This window comes from Oncorhynchus masou, chromosome 21 (assembly GCF_036934945.1).
Source record: "Oncorhynchus masou masou isolate Uvic2021 chromosome 21, UVic_Omas_1.1, whole genome shotgun sequence".
Classification (NCBI taxonomy): domain Eukaryota; kingdom Metazoa; phylum Chordata; class Actinopteri; order Salmoniformes; family Salmonidae; genus Oncorhynchus; species Oncorhynchus masou.
This window is the reverse complement of record NC_088232.1, coordinates 23,411,427-23,431,410: the sequence shown is the minus strand read 5'-3', so window position 1 is coordinate 23,431,410 and position 19,984 is coordinate 23,411,427. Positions and strand designations below refer to the sequence as shown.

Sequence of the window (19,984 nt, the reverse complement as noted above, 5' to 3'; positions counted from 1 at the left end):
TGTCCTCCAGTCTGAATCACCTGCTAATGGACATCAATCAAAGAGATAACGACAGCCAGAGACGGCACCTGGCAACTAAGCCCTTGACATACTAGACCACAGCAACAAGTAACGTACCTGCATTCACATTAAACCGAGGGCTAGTTAATGAGCAAGTGTATGATGACTGTGCTTTCATGATAATGTCTTCAACAAATAATAGTATCAAGCTGTAGGTTTCAGATCCTATTTTAATTTTTTTAAAGGTCCAATGCTGCTGTTTCTTGCTCAATATCAAATCATTTCTGGGTAGCAATTACGTCGCTTACTGTGATTGTTTAAAAAAAAGAAGAAGCAAAAAGAGCAATTTGTCAAGCAAGAATTTGGCTAGTACAGTTTCAAAGTGGTCTGAGTGGGGAGGGGAACACTGAAAATGAGCTGTTATTGGTAGAGAGGTTTGGTCTCTTCTTATTGGTCTATGAACTAATTTACTGCACAGTGATGTCACCAGGCAGGCCAAAACCCCATCCCAAACATTTCAAACTTACACTAAAAGCCATTATCAGAATTTTCACAATTTCACAGTTATATTCCCACCTCAGTGTGAATTGAAATGTAAATAAAACACAGATCATGTTTTCATCTATGAGTGCCTGTGAGAGAACCAGTTCTTCAGTCTTCTCAAGGACGCTCTGTAAGTGGGTCCCAAAGCCCTGTGTGTGTGTGAGAGAGTGTGTGTGGGCTTGTCTTGAGCGGAGTAGATGTCTGTGACTTTAGGGCCCTCTGAAATGGCAGGGGTGGAGAGGAGAGGGCCGGGGTTGAGGGGTTCTCATTGCTCTCAATGCTCAGGTCATTTCAAGTGGTCTGTTGTAGTGGCTGCCCTAGCCCTGAACCACCTGTGTTTGCACACCAGCTTTTCTTTCAAGCACTGACAGCCCAGAATGATCGCACTGCAATGCTCCTCTCCTCTCCCCGCCTCGCCAAATGCAGTTAATCATTACGACTGCTTCCTCCGTCTAGCTAACCCTAGCAGCTCAGATTCAGCCTGCTCCTCCACGACACTTCTACTTGACATTACTTAGTCATGCTAGGGAAGAATTTGGTATCATGATCATATGCAAGTCTGGGGATCTTAAAATGTAAACAAATTGGGAATGTTGGGTTGACCATGTTCCCTGTCCCTGTTTCCAGAATTCTTTAGAAAAATAAACCATTTAGGCTATGAATATACAGAGAGTCCATTCATGCATTTATAGAAAAAATAGACTTAAAATGAGTACATTTTCTGCACGTCAAGATGAATTTCAGCAGAAGACTTTCTGACACTGACCTTTCTATTTTGAAATCAATTTAAAAGTAATTCTCTCTCAGCTGGTTCCTTTAAAGTAAAATGTCAATTGACGAATCAAAGATCTGCGAGTTTTGAAATGGTTTTGTGGATCTGTTCCCGCCCCTGTTATGACAGCTGTTCCCGTTTCATTTGAAATTAAAACCCTGCTCTGTAATCCCAGGAGCCAATCTATAATTAAGGGGATTTATAGAAAAACCAAGTGCTACATTAATAACAAAATGTAATATATGTCTTAATAAGCCACCAGTGGAGAAACCGTGTGAGAAATAAAGAAGGGTACAGATACCGGCAGCAAGAAGCCTTTAGAAAGAGCAGGAGAAGACTGGAAGGAGGTTCTCATAGTTGAGTTAAAGCAGGAGAACTCATCATAGTCATCTGAAATAAATAAAACGACCACAATACTCCCTAGTCACAAACCTGTTCATTGTTTTCATCAACAAACAGCGGGTGTGTCCGTTTCACCATACTGGCCAACAAATATTGCCGTGATTTTCATGATCATGAATTCTATTAGTGAAATATAACGATTCAAAAATGTGGTAATCACACCCAGAGAGAGTAGTCATCAAAGCAAATGTTAATTATGAGAATATAAAGTATAAAATAATGTATAAAATAATGAATAATATAATGTATAAAATGTAGCTGTTGGAGTAGGTCAGAGGCAACAATAAGGGAGCTAGCTATGTGGTAATTCTGTGCCTTATTGCTTTTTCTATCAATTCCAAATGGTGGTGACTCGAGAGCTTCGTCAGCCAAAGGACAAGGAGAAGAGAGCAGTGAATGACTACAGAGCAATAGCCTGCAAGCAAGGCAAGCACTAGTCAGAATAGGCCTGGCTGCAAACATATAGCAGTGTAATCTACTGTTTCCTCATAGAATCCTTTTTGTAATGGGACCATCAGCTGACCTCTCAGGCAACCTTGCTACTTCAGGCTCATCGGTGGGGTGATACCGTTCACCTAGCTAGCCCTATCTAATGAGCATGTTTACAGCTCACTCTCTCCGCATTAAGCATAGGGGGCTCTGCTTCATCAGATAAATGGAAGAAATCAAATAGTCTTGTGTTTACCCTGTACCTCACTGGAGGGGACACATTTGTGTGTTGGTGTGTGTGTGTGACATTAAAGCCCTAGCCCCTTGTTGATGATGTCATTCTAAATCCCATCAAATTGTTGGTTGGATCACCCAACCAACAGCTCTATCGCTTTAGATCACCAAGCCAAATAAGGGCAAAAAACAAGCAAACAGTGAGTGGTTGAATAAACAATACCATTTTACCTGTGAGGAAAATTTAAATAGAAATGTGGTGTGTGAGTGTGTGTGGGGGCAGGGCTGGTTTTAGGGGTTGGTATCTAAGTAAGATCCCAGCATACTGTAGTAGGAGTGGGGGAGGACATATAAGACCTGTTGGCAAACAGCAGCAGTGAGCTCGGCACAGTAATGTACACAGCCCCATGTATTCATACACAGGGTTCTAGGCCCAAATGGCACCCTATTCCCCTTATAGAGCAATACTTTTGACCAGGGCCCATAGGGCTCTCTGATCAAAAGTAGTGCACTATATATATATATAAAGTAGTGCACTATAGTGCACTGCTCAAAGCCTTAATTTGCAAGGATTCTCCTGCGAGAGGGGCAAAAAGAAGGGGGGGGGGGGTTGATTTACCTTCCGAGAACGCTCTTGATTGTTTTCGGCAGTCAGGTGTCTCAAGTTGTTTGCTGAAGTCTGGCTCTGCTCTCTCGCCTGTAGGAGGTCCTGCTCCAGCCGCTTGCACTGTGGAAGAAGAGCCAGAGGAAGAGAAGGGGAAATTATCACTTGAAATACATTAGTAGGGAATTCGCCCATCGCAGTGCAGTGAAAGCCTCGGCATGCCAGGCAGGCAGAGCTAAATGTATACATGCTTCGGCCAGTCTTTCCCACCAGTAGCTCTCGGTTTCTACTCCTTGGCAGAGTAGCTTCTTATGAGTCATGAAGGACAAAGAGAAATGGAGAATTTATAGGCCAAACCAACCAGTTACAACCGTTTGAAAAGATCAGAGACATATTGTTTTTACTGGTCTATTTCTGGGAAAAAAAACTTCATACCGCAAATGTATGTGTCGACCTGTATTCTTCAGCATTTATAAATACATTATTTAATGACTTAATAACATGCAATATACTTTGATGACAATGAAGCTTTCATAAAAGTATTTAAAAATAATTACCAAAAGGTATCTTTTTCAATACTATAAACAGACGCAACGTGAATTACTACATACTATGTGATTGTTATCTACTCTGATGTCAGCAGTTCCCCTGATTTCCCCACAGGCACTGCAGACTACACTGACTGACTGACAGACAGACAGACAGACAGACAGACAGACAGTATAAACACCCAGACCGTGGCACATACCGCGGCTCAGTCAGGACGTCTCAGTGTTATTGTAAGCCAGAGTTGTTTCATACCAGTCTATATGTGTTCTTCTCCATGTGCACATTCTAAGACTAAAGGACACTTACCAGGAATGTAAACCATCCCTCTCACCCTGACAAGTCGCAATGTTTCGACATCCAGCTGCCTAAAAAACCCCAAAGTGCTCCCGCAAACAAGAGCAGGCGGGCGCAGCCTAGGAGCCCCGCTCGCTGCTCTCGTCCCTCATCCTCTTCCTCTGCCGTCTGGAATAATAGTTCCCTGGTCCAGACAAAACACAAAGCTTCTCTTTAGTGTCAGGGTGAGTTATGGCTTACAGGCAACAGATGTTTTGGGCTAAAAGTATTTCAATCTGAACACAGAGAGAAGGAGCGCACCTCTCTATTCTTCCCAGGCAGGCTAGGAAGGCCACTCCTGGGGCTACAGTACAGCACCCAAACGCATCACTCCTTCGGAACACATGGAGGACGGAGCAGACACGGATTACCTAGCGTTACATATGTTCGGCGCATAATGCCTGAAAACACACTTGCATCACACGGTCAATCAAATCAGAGGCTCGTCACTCAATTACACATCATCGACGCTGGGAAAATATGTGGATCTGGCAATGAAAGGCGACAAATCAGAACATAGCAAAATGTCAGCTCTCAGTTTTTAACATGAACACTAGTCCACCAAGGAACAATATTCACTAATGCATAAAGTAACCATACTGCCAGGTACCTAACAAATCAATAACCTTTGTTTTGCAGCATTCAATTTATAGAGAGAAAATAAGAAGAGGGAATGGGGGAGGGTATAGGACAGAATAGATGTGTTCCTGTTCCTCCTCCCTCCCTTCACTTATCCAGCTTTTCATATTCCAGCAGGCTGGTGGGTGTAGCGGCCCTCTGGTAGTCGCAGTGGGCTAATCCCTTCGAGATGAAGAGAGGGATAGGAAGAGCAGCAGGGGACGCAGAAATCCTTCAGGATAGAGTGTGGAGACCATCCCCGCCTCACAGGGATTAGGAACAGGCATTTGTAACCTACTTTTAAAATTGCTCCAAAGATTATTTTTTTTGCCCTCCGCAAAAAGCAGGGGCAATATTCTTTCCAGGAGATGTGAATGTGATGTTAGCCCGGGGTTTTGCGGAGATATGGTTGTAGTCTAGGGTTGAGCTCGGCTGGTTGCTCCCACTCAGCCTTGTGTTAAAGTCAGAGGCATTAAGAAGACTGGCGACATCTCTCTCATTGACAACCTCAAAACTTGAGTCAACCTCAAATTCATTGACTGACTTCTATGAACTTGAGTCATTGCATTGGTCAGCTGATTACTAGATTTTAAAATGTGTGAGCACTGCTGTAAATGTGTACAAATCTGTAGAATCAACACATTTTCAAATCAGATTTAGGCTCTCATATTTTGAAGAACTTCTCTGGAGCGAAAAACTTGATCGCACCAGCTTGTATTTTGAACAAAGGGAAGTCCCCCCAAAGTTCACATACAGTCTTTGATTTAGGCATTGTAACAAAAAGCCTCATAAAATTGCTTGAACACCCGGGACAACATAATTAACAGAGGTGGATGAGAGAAGAGAGAAGAGACTGAACCAATGATGAGAAATTGAGCAGGAGAAGACAGGAGTGTTCTTTTCATAGAAATAGAATGAGGCTGCCAGTTCACCAATTATACTATCATTGACTTGAATAGGGACGCCTGTTCTATTCATTCTAGTTCTGTGATTCTTCTGTTACTGAGTCTCAGAACACAGTGAAACAATACTGAAACCATATTCTAATTGTATGACTGAAACGTATAACAGTAGCTAAGTTGGACCAATACAGCTAACCTGGCATTACTAGAAAAGTTACTAGAAATACCTGTTTATTACACATCCTATTGACTAAAATGGACCCATTAGAGATCCTGTCTAAACTGAATCAGCATATCAATACAGCCCTATAAACCAATATGCCTTCTTCACAGAGAGAGAGTCTACAGGCACATGAAACTAGACTTGCTTTCGACCAGTCGGAAGTGTTGCTCCAGAGCAGCGTGACCTCCATGAAGCTGAATCTGTTCAGTCTACATATAGGCGAGTCCCAAATGGTCCCCAATTCCCTATATCAAGGACTACTTTTGACCAGAGCCCTATGGGCCCTAGTCAAAAGTACTGCACTACAGTATATAGGAAAATAGGGTGCCATTTAGAACGCAGCCATAGTGGAGTTGCGGAGGCCTTTCTTCTCCATACGTCTGATGCCTGCCTTTTAATGCCCCGGCGTCGGAATGAACGGGACAGAGATCCATGAAGCTCACCCACAGGGAGGGAAGCAGAAAGCAAGCATCCCAATCATAATATGCCTGGTAAATCCAGGCTACAGAGAAAAATGTCAAACTCCAGCTAGAAACAGTTCGCAGCTCTGTCTGCGACCACCCACCCAGATGAATGCATGACCGTATGACTCCCTGCACAGTAGTGTCCTGCTGAAAACTCTGAGCTATGATTGACATTCTTACCACACCTTCCTAAAGAGGAGCGAGTGTCTGCCATGGTGATTTTTGCTAGATAGATGGATGTATGGACGGACACATTTTTTAAGGAAGTCCGTCTTTCAGCTTACTCTTGGAAGTTGGAATAGTAGAACGCACAAGGTGCAATTTCTAAATTGGGCAGTGCATCATCTGTTCCTCTTGTCATGTTAGTCATTGCATACCTTAGAGAGCTATTTATAACTTGTCAGAAATGTCCAGATCAACTAGCCCATGTCGGCAAATTTGAATTTTGTTGCTGTTTCTTTTGCCAATTTTTTTGTTGTAATATAATATATAAAATATATCCCATTTAGCAGACGCTTTTGTCCAAAGCGACTTACAAGTCGGCTGGGGCCACTACTTTTTTACATATGGGTGGCCCCAGCGGGAATCGAACCCACGACGCTTGGCGTTGCAAGCGCCATGCTCTACCGACTGAGCCACACAGTAACATTTGAGTCACTCAGATATCACATGAACACACATAAGACATGACAAAACGTGTCGAATTGCAGAACATACATAAACTGTCTACATACAACATTTTCTCTCAGCCAAGAAGAGGGGTGTGAACAAGGTGTCTTGAACAGTGTTTGTGCCTATAGAAATAGACGTGGCGCACGCACGGGGGTGCGGGAATTTCCCCAATGGGGGCCTGAGTGAAAAAGTTTGGAACCCCTGCTCGAAATTATAATTTGGGGATTTCCCTATTTATATTTTGGTCAACAGTAATACTGTGGGGCTGTGACAGGTTCCTATTTTATTAACCCTTATTTACCAGGTAAGTTGACTGAGAACACATTCTCATTTACAGCAATGACCTGGGGTATAGTTACAGGGGAGAGGAGGGGGGATGAATGAGCCAATTGGAAGCTTTAATATATGGACTTGTTTTTCCACATTGGCACAAAACGGTGGCTTGTCTGCATAACTCTCCTCAAACAAACCCAGTTGTAAAACAGGACACTGAATCACTACATGAGAGGTCTAGTCTATATATCAACATCCCAGATATCCAAGCAAATACCGGGAATTTGAATGTTGAGGTATAATATCTGGATGTCAATATTTGTCAGGCTGCTTGTTTGTTTTTAAATCCTTGAAAATATCCAGGTAAGATGGATGTATCAAACATTTGAGTTTACACCACCATAACCTCCAATGTGAATCAAGTAGTTTACTGAATCAAAACAGACAATGTCAGACACAACCCCTGCGTCTGTCTAAGGGGGGGGGGGAGATTTCTTGCCTTGTGTACATGTGAACTAGTTAGGTGAGCCGTGTTTCCATATGTGTGTCAGTGTGTATCGGCAAAATAGACTTCCAATCAAAGGGCATTTTAAAATTGAGAAAATGGGGGAGATGCCAATAGTGCTGGAGATAGCAATTTATTTCATTATTCAGAGGAGAGACACTGTGGTTAATTTTTGAAACATGTCTCTCTCCTCTATAACGACTGTGTGTGTGTGTGTGTGTGTGTGTGTGCGTAGTGTCGTTCAGACCCACCCTGGCCAGTGCTGTCTCTCTCTCCTCTATAACGACTGTGTGTGTGTGTGTGTGTGTGTGTGTGTGTGTGTGTGTGTGTGTGTGTGCGTAGTGTCGTTCAGACCCACCCTGGCCAGTGCTGTCTCTCTCTCCTCTATAACGACTGTGTGTGTGTGTGTGAGTGTGTGTAGTGTCGTTCAGACCCACCCTGGCCAGTGCTCTCTCTGTCCTCTATAACGACTGTGTGTGTGTGTGTGTGTGTGTGTGTGTGTGTAGTGTCGTTCAGACCCACCCTGGCCAGTGCTGTCTCTCTCTCCTTTATAATGACTGTGTGTGTGTGTGTGTGTGTGTGTGTAGTGTCGTTCAGACCCACCCTGGCCAGTGCTGTCTCTCTCTCCTCTATAACGACTGTGTGTGTGTGTGTAGTGTCGTTCAGACCCACCCTGGCCAGTGCTGTCTCTCTCCCCTCTATAACGACTTTGTGTGTGTGTGTGTGTGTGTGTACGTGTGTGCGTAGTGTCGTTCAGACCCACCCTGGCCAGTGCTGTCTCTCTCTCCTCTATAACGACTGTGTGTGTGTGCGTAGTGTCGTTCAGACCCACCCTGGCCAGAGCTGTCTCTCTCCCCTCTATAACGACTTTGTGTGTGTGTGTGTGTGTACGTGTGTGCGTAGTGTCGTTCAGACCCACCCTGGCCAGAGCTGTCTCTCTCTCCTCTATAACAGCATTCATCTCCTCTGCTGTAATTTTCCTCCTTCTCTCCCGGACCTTCTGCAGCCGGTCCACGATCACCCCCCCGCTCCGCTCAATCCCCAGCGCTGAATCTGCACTGTTCACCCTGTTCAGCAGTTCCTCAAGGTCCTAACACACACGACGAGCAGGTGCAACACACACGACACGCATGTGTGTGTAATACACACACACACACACACACACACACACACACACACACACACACACACACACACACACACACACACACACACACACACACACACACACACACGCACACACACACAAACATCATTCCTAATCCAACAGCGGCAACTGACCAAAATAAAAAAACATACCAAACAACAAAAATGTAATAAATATGCAGATGCTACAGGTGCACAAATATCAGTTCTCAGACGTGGTGTATAGGTGTGTGCACATGTAGGATATATCTGAATTAATGTTAAAAATGTCAAGCCTTCATAAGCCAATAATAACAATATATTTATAGTCATATGTTTTATTTAAGGAGATGTTAACAAAATATAATAACAATATCATAGTGTTGAAATTTGCTTAGCTGTCCTTAGTTTCCCCAATACCTTTTTATTGAGGACATTCTGGTGAGAGAAAAAAAGTGAGCCCACATGAGCTCCTAAGGGGAGGGCTTACCGCGTCGCTTTCCTCAGGGTTAATATTCTCCAGGCTGAGCATAGGGGGAAGAGAGAGAGAGAGACAGAGAGAGACAGAGAGAGAGAAAGGGGGAGAGAGGACAGAATGAGAGGGGGGAGAGAGAGAAGAGAGAGAGTTGTCTTTCCTTAGTGCGGCGAAATGAGATCACTTCCCAAATCTTCCTCACATCCAATAATTGCGTTCTGTTCCGGAGGTTTTCAGAGTCGATGATCAGAACAAAAGACACCCCCCAACATATGAAAAGTGCCAGCAGACCCCAGCCATTATTCATCCAGTAATGCCCTGTATATTCATGTTTACTGCTAATAATGACTACTGGGATCAATTGTTCATATGTGCTGAGATGAGGTGTTGAATCATTTGTAGGTGTGTAGTATTGAGCAGAGGAAGGACCACAGAGAAACGACTACTGTAATTACAGAGGTGTGCCAGGAGATTTATAGACCACCTCAAAGCACTCAGTACATTGTTCTTGCTAACAATCAAAAAGAAGAACAACTCCAGCACACTGGTCGTGGTAATCTTCATGCTTCTAACAAGTTTAAGGGATCTTATTTAACCACATTTTTGGTCTCAATCTACCTTCATCAGAGTGTTTTTCTAGATAACAACCAGACATAAACCAGTTTACCAAGGGGACACAACGATAAAATGATATCGCTTGTTAAATGTTTTTGTTTTTTTAATAAATTGAGACTGAAGCGATCTTACAAAAAAATTGTATTCATCAAAATACAATCCAAAACAACACTCATATAGCATATCAATAGCACCAGCTTTCCTCTGGCTTCAATCAGGACGGGACATGGCTCTTTACAGCCCAGTTTAAACGTTTACCTGTCGAGGCACCTCTCCCTGTATGCATCCCAGGCAACCCATTCCCTTTATAGTACACTGCAATTGAAAAGGGCCTCAGCTTTTTACTGAAACATTGGCGGGGAGGACGCATGCTGGGACCAGAATGCTGATTGCACCTTTAAAAAAAAGTGCCGATGTGATTTCCCCCAGGAGGCCAGTCAGTCGATCCTCTCCTCTCATGGAAAAAAAACAAAAATTCTTCAGCTCATTTACAAAGGCATTACACGGATCACCTCCCATTATAAAGGTACATACTCAATCATACTGGGCCTGCCACTGACCTGCCTGGGAAAATAAAGGTTTAGAACATGCGTTTCCATATTCCAGCTAAGATAATGGGATTGTGCTTGGCTATCAATTACCTTTTCTTTCTAAGAGGAAGGCTGGGAGATGCCGTTGAAGAGATGAAATGTGCTGTTCTTCTAATTAGATTGCCAGGCTATTTGGCATAGTACTAGGCTGAAAGCGCTTCATGCCAACCAATAAGTCCAGACAATTTAAATCATTTGAATCATTCCAATAAAAGGAAATATCAAATAAATGTGATTTGAGATAGAAAATGTGTTTGACAAATGTTTTGAGAGTAAACAATGCATTGGATATATAAAAAAACAACAACAATGGGATTTATGCAAGTGGATCTCACGCCAACCAGCACACCAACCCAGGCTTATTTAAATATAGATTTGCTTCCGACAGAAAGTTATATATTCCCTTAAGTAGAAATGTAATTACTTCTAAACTGCACCAGCTAATATTGCCTGCCCGCCTCCATTCTTTCCTAGTGGACAATGCAGCTTTAATTTGAAAGGTCCTGGAACTTAAGAACATACCCCACCCCAGTCGAACAACCACCTAAACAAAACAAAAAGATCACATTAATTAGCCCTCTCAGACAGGCTGGTAAAGATCTGCTGGTCTGAAGGACTTGATTGATTTCCTATACAGTGCAACTCTTGACTGACAACCTCGCACGCAGGGCGAGGGACTCTTATGAAATGTCACACCCCTCCGATATATTCCCAAACCAGTCGATATTGCATTTTTCTCCACCCCCCCCCCACTTGTTTTGCACCACCATTCCATTCACCTTGTCGACTAGCCTGAAGAACAAAGCGAAGTTCGCCTAAGCAATGGCAAGTAAACAGACTGACCCATTATAGCTGTCAGTAAACCCTCCGTCCCCACTTCCATAGAAGAGGAAAATGGGGAAGTGAGGAAATAACAAAGAGTTTAGCAGAGAGAGAGAACAAATGTAATGCCTCATAGACTATTGTAAAGTGGCTGTTCCACTAGATGTCATAAGGTGAATTCACCAATTTGTAAGTCGCTCTGGATAAGAGCGTCTGCCAAATGACTTAAATGTAAATGTAATAGACTGCTTTCTCCTATTTATTTCCCAACTTGTCTCTGTACTGCTGGTGTTGTGGAGGACAGTGAGAGCAGAGGGAGGGAGATAGGTGTCTCACTGTAATTGATCAGAGTGATCCTGTGTGGTAGGGCTGGGGGTCAACAACACCACTTCCATTTATTCATTTCAGAAAATCAATTGAAATTCAAATGTTCCTTGAAATGTAAGTTACACTCTGAATTGACTGAATTCAAACGGTTTGTGACAGAGAAGAGGCGGGAGAGGTGAGTTAGTTAGGCAGAATGGGTCAATATGCCAGGGATGAGAAAATTAGGAAATTTTAATTTCTGTTTATTTCCTTAATTGTCACGGAATTGAATCCTGAATTGCCCCGTGATGTGTTGTAGTTTACTATGTTGTGGTTTACTATGTTGTGGTTTACTATGTTGTGGTGTGTTGTGGTTTACTATGTTGTGGTTTACTATGTTGTGGTGTGTTGGGGTTTACTATGTTGTGGTGTGTTGTGGTTTACTATGTTGTGGTGTGTTGTGGTTTACTATGTTGTGGTTTACTATGTTGTGATGTGTTGTGGTTTACTATGTTGTGGTTTACTATGTTGTGATGTGTTGTGGTTTACTATGTTGTGGTTTACTATGTTGTGATGTGTTGTGGTTTACTATGTTGTGGTTTACTATGTTGTGATGTGTTGTGGTTTACTATGTTGTGGTTTATTATGTTGTGGTGTGTTGTGGTTCAATATGTTGTGATGTGTTGTGGTTTACTATGTTGTGATGTGTTGTGGTTCAATATGTTGTGATGTGTTGTGGTTTACTATGTTGTGATGTGTTGTGGTTTACTATGTTGTGATGTGTTGTGGTTTACTATGTTGTGATGTGTTGTGGTTTACTATGTTGTGATGTGTTGTGGTTTACTATGTTGTGGTGTGTTGTGGTTTACTATGCTGTGGTTTACTATGTTGTGGTGTGTTGTGGTTTACTATGTTGTGGTGTGTTGTGGTTTACTATGTTGTGGTGTGTTGTGGTTTACTATGTTGTGGTGTGTTGTGGTTTACTATGTTGTGGTGTGTTGGGGTTTACTATGTTGTGGTTTATTATGTTATGGTGCTTTAGTACATACTCAGCCACTGCCTGCTGCAGTCGCTTGGCCCTGAGCAGGGCCTCATCCCTCTCTTCATTTGCCAGACGCAACCGGGCCATCACTGCCTGGTCCCTATCCCTCTGAGCCTGGTATATCTCCTCCACTAGGGCTGAAGGAGAGAGACAGTGAAAGAGAGAGAGGGGAGACAGAGAGAAAGCAAGCGAGAGAGAGAGTAGTAATGGAAATAGAAAAAAGAGAAATAGTAAAAGAGAGAGAGGGAAAGAGAAAGAGAGACAGATATAAAGAGAGAGGAAGCATTGTTCGTAGTTTCTGACCATCAGTTACTGCTCAATAACAACGATAAGCTCCCTGTGGAAGAAAGTTATTGCCACTGAAACACTGTGGCACAGGTATTAACTCCAGTCAAACTCATTTTGTGGGGAAGTGAACTGCTGAGGTGATCTCCACAGAGGCTGGACATATAGTTGCCCCAAGCAATAAAGGCACAGTGTCTGCGCCTCAGAGTCAGGCAGTTGGTCGACATTGTCACAACATCAGCAAGCACTCATCATCTCACAATGGTTAAGAGATTGGCCAGTCCTTAACCCTAACTCAAGACGTTTGATTTGATAAACAAGGTTGAACAAACATTTTCAAGCCAAAAACATTGTGTTCTTCTAATGTCTGGAAACTAAACCGGTTTTAGTGAGAGTGAGCTGTGAAATGATTTGTCTAATGTGTTGCCAAATTGAGTTTGAGTTATGAAGAGCACATACTGAGTTAGACAAAAAGAAAAATAGTCCATCCATGAGTTCTTTTATGTAATACTGTCTGTCCCACTCATGGAGGGAAAACTTTTCTTATTGATACAGACTCTGTAGCCTGGCAGGGAGAGATTTCCCTTCAGCTTACACCTGACCCGGGTCCCGAAATTCCTGCGCTGTATGTCGGCTGCCTTAAAACCAGCAGATTTTGGGATTACCACTGTCTTCAGATCCCTTTGTTAATCCCACTACGAAAGAGCCCCTGAGATCCATCAATAGCTAATTCTTCTACCGTCTCAGAGATGGCTTAATGATAAACAGTGAGCCTCGCTGTAAGCCATTACAAAGTTCAGTAAGAAAATCAATATAGCATTTTAGCTGGAATTTGCTCATTAAACATCGCCTCCCTGAGCCATGCAAATCATATTTAATATGAGGATGGTAAATAGGCTACACGACACACACTTTACATTTATTAAAGGCACAATTGGAGCTACTAATTGTGCAGCTCGATGTACCGTATTTTGTTTAATTATTAGGTGGGTTGGGAGGGCTCTCACCTAAGAAGAAAAGCAATAGTAAAGAAAAGAAGTTATTTGCTCAGCTAAATTCTAATATTTGTTCAGTGAAGGTTGGGAGCGGTTAAATTACATTAACAAATACGATTAGTAAGTTACAATTCGTTTTGATACTCAAGTTGCATGTAAAACAAATGTATAATTATTTTCCACACTTGACATCTCTGTTTTACTTCTACCAAAGTTCATCAGGGATAAAATGTCTGAGGAGAATGACGTTCTAACTTCATCTTGTAGACATTGCTTGCCTTTAGGCCATCTTGAAAATCCTATGGGCCATCACTTTACATTACAGCGCAGAAAAAATTATAACTGTTCAGATAATAGTCTTTATTTGAGATGTTATTATCCTCAATGTACTCTATTGTACTGTACTGTATGACCCTTCCTACGGCCAGCCTTCCCATAGGCCCAGGGTTTGTCCTCTCTCCCCTAGTCTTTCCCCCTCTATAAAGTACCTCCAGCTTTCCCACAGGGCCAGGGTTTGTCCTCTCTCCCCCTCTATAACGTACCTCCAGCTTTCTCACAGGCCCAGGGTTTGTCCCCCCTCCATACCATACCTCCAGCTTTCCCACAGGCCACAGGCCCAGGGTTTGCCCTCTCTCCTCTAGCCTCTCCCCCCTCCATAACATACCTCCAGCTTTTCCACAGGCCCAGGGTTTGCCCTCTCTCCTCTAGCCTCTCCCCCATCCATAACATACCTCCAGCTTTTCCACAGGCCCGGGGTTTGTCCTCTCTCCCCTAGCCTCTCCCCCCTCCATAACATACCTCCAGCTTTTCCACAGGCCCAGGGTTTGTCCTCTCTCCCCTAGCCTCTCCCCCCTCCATAACATACCTCCAGCTTTCCCACAGGCCCAGGGTCTGTCCTCTCTCCCCGAGCCTCTCCCTCCTCCATAACGTACCTCCAGCTTTCCCACAGGCCCGGGGTCTGTCCTCTCTCCCCTAGCTTCTCCCCCCTCCATAACGTACCTCCAGCCTTCTCACAGGCCCGGGCATCCAGTTGAGTCTGCATCAGCTCAGCGTCCACCAACCTGCTCTCTAACTCCTTCTCCCTCACGGCCAACTTGTCCTGGAGCTGCCGGAGAGCACAAAACCAGAGAGACTTCAAAATTGGCACGTTCATTGAATTGAGAAATGAATTGAAAATGGAATTGACCCCAACCAATGCTGAGCTGCAGAGCCTGTCGGTAATTGTCCAGACATAGTCACTAACTTGCTTCACTCACAGACAGTAGCAAAAACCTCATGCAAAACACCAGATAGACACCTGACTCCATCCTGCAGTTTGACGACATACTAATTAACTGTTGTAGTTTCCCGGGGGGGGGGACAATCCTCTATTTAACAAACAGATAATTATATAGATACCATCACTCAGGCATTCTATAACAAGTTATACAATCGAGCCTCTACATCACATTATTTCAGACGCCAATAAAACATAAGCACTGCTATTGAACTCCTATAAATCTTGTCGGGGAGTGATATTTTACAAGACCTAGTGATAGATTTAACCTCCCGTCTTAAATATTTTGCTCCGAGTTGGTGCCCCCTCCCTCCGCACTTTGAAAACATGCCTCAGTTGAGTCCTCAGAGTCGGCTCTCACGGCCCTGCCAGCAAAAACAGACTCTTGGGAACTGTTCCTGACTTTCTGTCAGGAGTCACAGCTACTTGCAAACCAGAGGCATCAATTATAGCCGTTTCAGAGGGCCTTTCTGTGGCTACACCCTCTCTAACAGGCGCTCAGTTGCAAGAAGGCAGCCTGTGCACAGAGGGACACTGGGCATGCTCCAGACCAAACACAGGACAGGATAACCAGCTCGTCATATGCTTTGGACATGGTGGGTAAGAGAGAGGTGGACAAGAGAGGTGGACACTCAATAGTTGGCAGCTGTGACAGACAACACAATCATCTATTTAAAGAGGAAGAGGACAAGTTACGACAAAGGACATTTGAGTGAAAAAAAACGCTGGAACCACAAATGCCATGTATTTTAGCTAGGACCTGTATCTAGCAGGGCAAGATTCCTTTAACATTTCAACCTACCTTCTTATTGAGCTCTCTGAGTGAATCCAGCTCCTTCAGCAGGAAGGCAATATTCTTCTCTTTGTCAAGGACGAGGCTTTGCTTTTTGGAGTCAAAGGAACTACTGCTAACTTTAATGTTTCCTTGGTCTTCTTTTATACTGCATTATGGGAGAAAAATAATTTGATTAGAGAGAGAGCAACAATATTAAAACTTGAGAGCGAATGGCAACACAAATTAGTTATAGCCTTGTCTCCAACGAAACAGACACGCAATTATCAAATACGCAAGGGATGCACTCTGCACTATTTCAGGCATATTACAGTGTCTTTATTTACTCTGTTATATTAGGCAAATCATACAGTTGACCTTTAAGGTAATATTAAGGTATTACGGCAGTGTATTGCCATGTAGATTACTTCCCTCTTGTAGCCAGGAATATGATTCCGCGCGGCAATGCCTCATATTATTGTCTATCTATCTATTTATCTACCTACCTACCTACCTACAGTGGGGAGAACAAGTATTTGATACACTGCCAATTTTGCAGGTTTTCCTACTTACAAAGCATGTAGAGGTCTGTAATATTTTTTTTTAATCATAGGTACACTTCAACTGTGAGAGACGGAATCTAAAACAAAATCCAGAAAATCACATTGTATGATTTTTAAGTATGCATTTTATTGCATAACATAAGTATTTGATACATCAGAAAAGCAGAACTTAATATTTGGTACAGAAACCTTTGTTTGCAATTACAGAGATCATACGTTTCCTGTAGGTTTTGACCAGGTTTGCACACACTGCAGCAGGGATTTTGGCCCACTCCTCCATACAGACCTTCTCCAGATCCTTCAGGTTTCGGGGATGTCGCTGGGCAATACGGACTTTCAGCTCCCTCCAAAGATTTTCTATTGGGTTCAGGTCTGGAGACTGGCTAGGCCACTCCAGGACCTTGAGATGCTTCTTACGGAGCCACTCCTTAGTTGCCCTGGCTGTGTGTTTCGGGTCGTTGTCATGCTGGAAGACCCAGCCACGACCCATCTTCAATGCTCTTACTGAGGGAAGGAGGTTATTGGCCAAGATCTCGCGATACATGGCCCCATCCATCCTCCCCTCAATACGGTGCAATCGTCCTGTCCCCTTTGCAGAAAAGCATCCCCAAAGAATGATGTTTCCACCTCCATGCTTCACGGTTGGGATGGTGTTCTTGGGGTTGTACTCCTTCTTCTTCCTCCAAACACGGCGAGTGGAGTTTATCAGACCACATGACCTTCTCCCATTCCTCCTCTGGATCATCCAGATGGCCATTGGCAAACTTCAGACAGGCCTGGACATGCGCTGGCTTGAGCAGTGGCACCTTGCGTGCGCTGCAGGATTTTAATCCATGACGGCGTAGTGTATTACTAATGGTTTTCTTTGAGACTGTGGTCCCAGCTCTCTTCAGGTCATTGACCAGGTCCTGCCGTGTAGTTCTGGGCTGATCCCTCACCTTCCTCATGATTATTGATGCCCCACGAGGTGAGGTCTTGCATGGAGCCCCAGACCGAGGGTGATTGACCGTCATCTTGAACTTCTTCCATTTCTAATAATTGCGCCAACAGTTGTTGCCTTCTCACCAAGCTGCTTGACTATTGTCCTGTAGCCCATCCTAGCCTTGTGCAGGTCTACAATTTTATCCCTGATGTCCTTACACAGCTCTCTGGTCTTGATCATTGTGGAGAGGTAGGAGTCTGTTTGATTGAGTGTGTGGGCAGGTGTCTTTTATACAGGTAACGAGTTCAAACAGGTGCAGTTAATACAGGTAATGAGTGGAGAACAGGAGGGCTTCTTAAAAAAAAACTAACTGTGAGAGCCGGAATTCTTATGGTTGGTAGGTGATCAAATACTTATGTCATGCAATAAAATGCAAATTAATTACTTAAAAATCATACAATGTGATTTTCTGGATTTTTGTTTTATATTCCGTCTCTCACAGTTGAAGTGTACCTATGATAAAAATTACAGACCTCTACATGCTTTGTAAGTGGGGAAAACCTGCAAAATCGGCAGTGTATCAAATACTTATTCTCCCCACTGTATCTACAGTGCCTTGCGAAAGTATTCGGCCCCCTTGAACTTTGCGACCTTTTGCCACATTTCAGGCTTCAAACATAAAGATATAAAACTGTATTTTTGTGTGAAGAATCAACAACAAGTGGGACACAATCATGAAGTGGAACGACATTTATTGGATATTTCAAACTTTTTTAACAAATCAAAAACTGAAAAATTGGGCGTGCAAAATTATTCAGCCCCCTTAAGTTAATACTTTGTAGTGCCACCTTTTGCTGCGATTACAGCTGTAAGTCGCTTGGGGTATGTCTCTATCAGTTTTGCACATCGAGAGACTGAAATTTTTTCCCATTCCTCCTTGCAAAACAGCTCGAGCTCAGTGAGGTTGGATGGAGAGCATTTGTGAACAGCATTTTTCAGTTCTTTCCACAGATTCTCGATTGGATTCAGGTCTGGACTTTGACTTGGCCATTCTAACACCTGGATATGTTTATTTTTGAACCATTCCATTGTAGATTTTGCTTTATGTTTTGGATCATTGTCTTGTTGGAAGACAAATCTCCGTCCCAGTCTCAGGTCTTTTGCAGACTCCATCAGGTTTAATTCCAGAATGGTCCTGTATTTGGCTCCATCCATCTTCCCATCAATTTTAACCATCTTCCCTGTCCCTGCTGAAGAAAAGCAGGCCCAAACCATGATGCTGCCACCACCATGTTTGACAGTGGGGATGTTGTGTACAGGGTGATGAGCTGTGTTGCTTTTACGCCAAACATAACATTTTGCATTGTTGCCAAAAAGTTCAATTTTGGTTTCATCTGACCAGAGCACCTTCTTCCACATGTTTGGTGTGTCTCCCAGGTGGCTTGTGGCAAACTTTAAACGACACTTTTTATGGATATCTTTAAGAAATGGCTTTCTTCTTGCCGCTCTTTCATAAAGGCCAGATTTGTGCAATATATGACTGATTGTTGTCCTATGGACAGAGTCTCCCACCTCAGCTGTAGATCTCTGCAGTTCATCCAGAGTGATCATGGGCCTCTTGGCTGCATCTCTGATCAGTCTTCTCCTTGTATGAGCTGAAAGTTTAGAGGGACGGCCAGGTCTTGGTAGATTTGCAGTGGTCTGATACTCCTTCCATTTCAATATTATCGCTTGGACAGTGCTCCTTGGGATGTTTAAAGCTTGGGAAATCTTTTTGTATCCAAATCCGTCTTTAAACTTCTTCACAACAGTATCTCGGACCTGCCTGGTGTGTTCCTTGTTCTTCATGATGCTCTCTGCGCTTTTAACGGACCTCTGAGACTATCACAGTGCAGGTGCATTTATACGGAGACTTGATTACACACAGGTGGATTGTATTTATCATCATTAGTCATTTAGGTCAACATTGGATCATTCAGAGATCCTCACTGAACTTCTGGAGAGAGTTTGCTGCACGGAAAGTAAAGGGGCTGAATAATTTTGCACGCCCAATTTTTCAGTTTTTGATTTGTTAAAAAAGTTTGAAATATCCAATAAATGTCGTTCCACTTCATGATTGTGTCCCACTTGTTGTTGATTCTTCACAAAAAAATACAGTTTTATATCTTTATGTTTGAAGCCTGAAATGTGGCAAAAGGTTGCAAAGTTCAAGGGGGCCGAATACTTTCGCAAGGCACTGTATCTATCTATCTATCTATCTATATATCTATCTATCTATCTATCTATCTATCTATCTATCTATCTAGACCTTCATATCAGATGCCAAATCATGTGACCTTTGACTGAATATCTTTACAAGAGGACAAAGACACAGTAGCACATCTTTATGTTGTAGAAACACAGGTTTAGGTCACTCAGAAACAGCTCTTGTTACCAGACAGACCACACACGAGGAAACAAAATGACGCTTTATTACATCATTTTCATGCGCCAATATTGCCAAGTGTTATAGTGAGTACAGATACTCCTTTACAGGTACATGTACAGTGCCTTGGGAAAATATTCAGACCCTTTTGACTTTTCGCAAATTTTGTTACATTACAGCCTTATCCAAACATTTATTAAATAAAACATTTTCCTCAGCAATCTACACACAATACCTCATAATGACAA

General features: G+C 43.1%; 1 protein-coding gene across 2 annotated transcripts in view; it reads right to left on the bottom strand.

The window, feature by feature from the left end:
• The window catches only part of mipol1 (mirror-image polydactyly 1), a 63,448-nt gene that overhangs the window by 19,006 nt on the left and 24,458 nt on the right, over positions 1 to 19,984 (bottom strand). For both annotated transcript variants that reach the window (XM_064927823.1, XM_064927824.1), the window contains exons 6-11: positions 15,857 to 15,995; positions 14,778 to 14,883; positions 12,506 to 12,635; positions 9,139 to 9,172; positions 8,443 to 8,613; positions 3,000 to 3,107 (exon numbers count right to left, since the gene is read on the bottom strand). In XM_064927823.1, the coding sequence (XP_064783895.1) occupies positions 3,000 to 3,107; positions 8,443 to 8,613; positions 9,139 to 9,172; positions 12,506 to 12,635; positions 14,778 to 14,883; positions 15,857 to 15,995 (688 nt within the window). The remainder of the gene's footprint in view (positions 1 to 2,999; positions 3,108 to 8,442; positions 8,614 to 9,138; positions 9,173 to 12,505; positions 12,636 to 14,777; positions 14,884 to 15,856; positions 15,996 to 19,984) is intronic.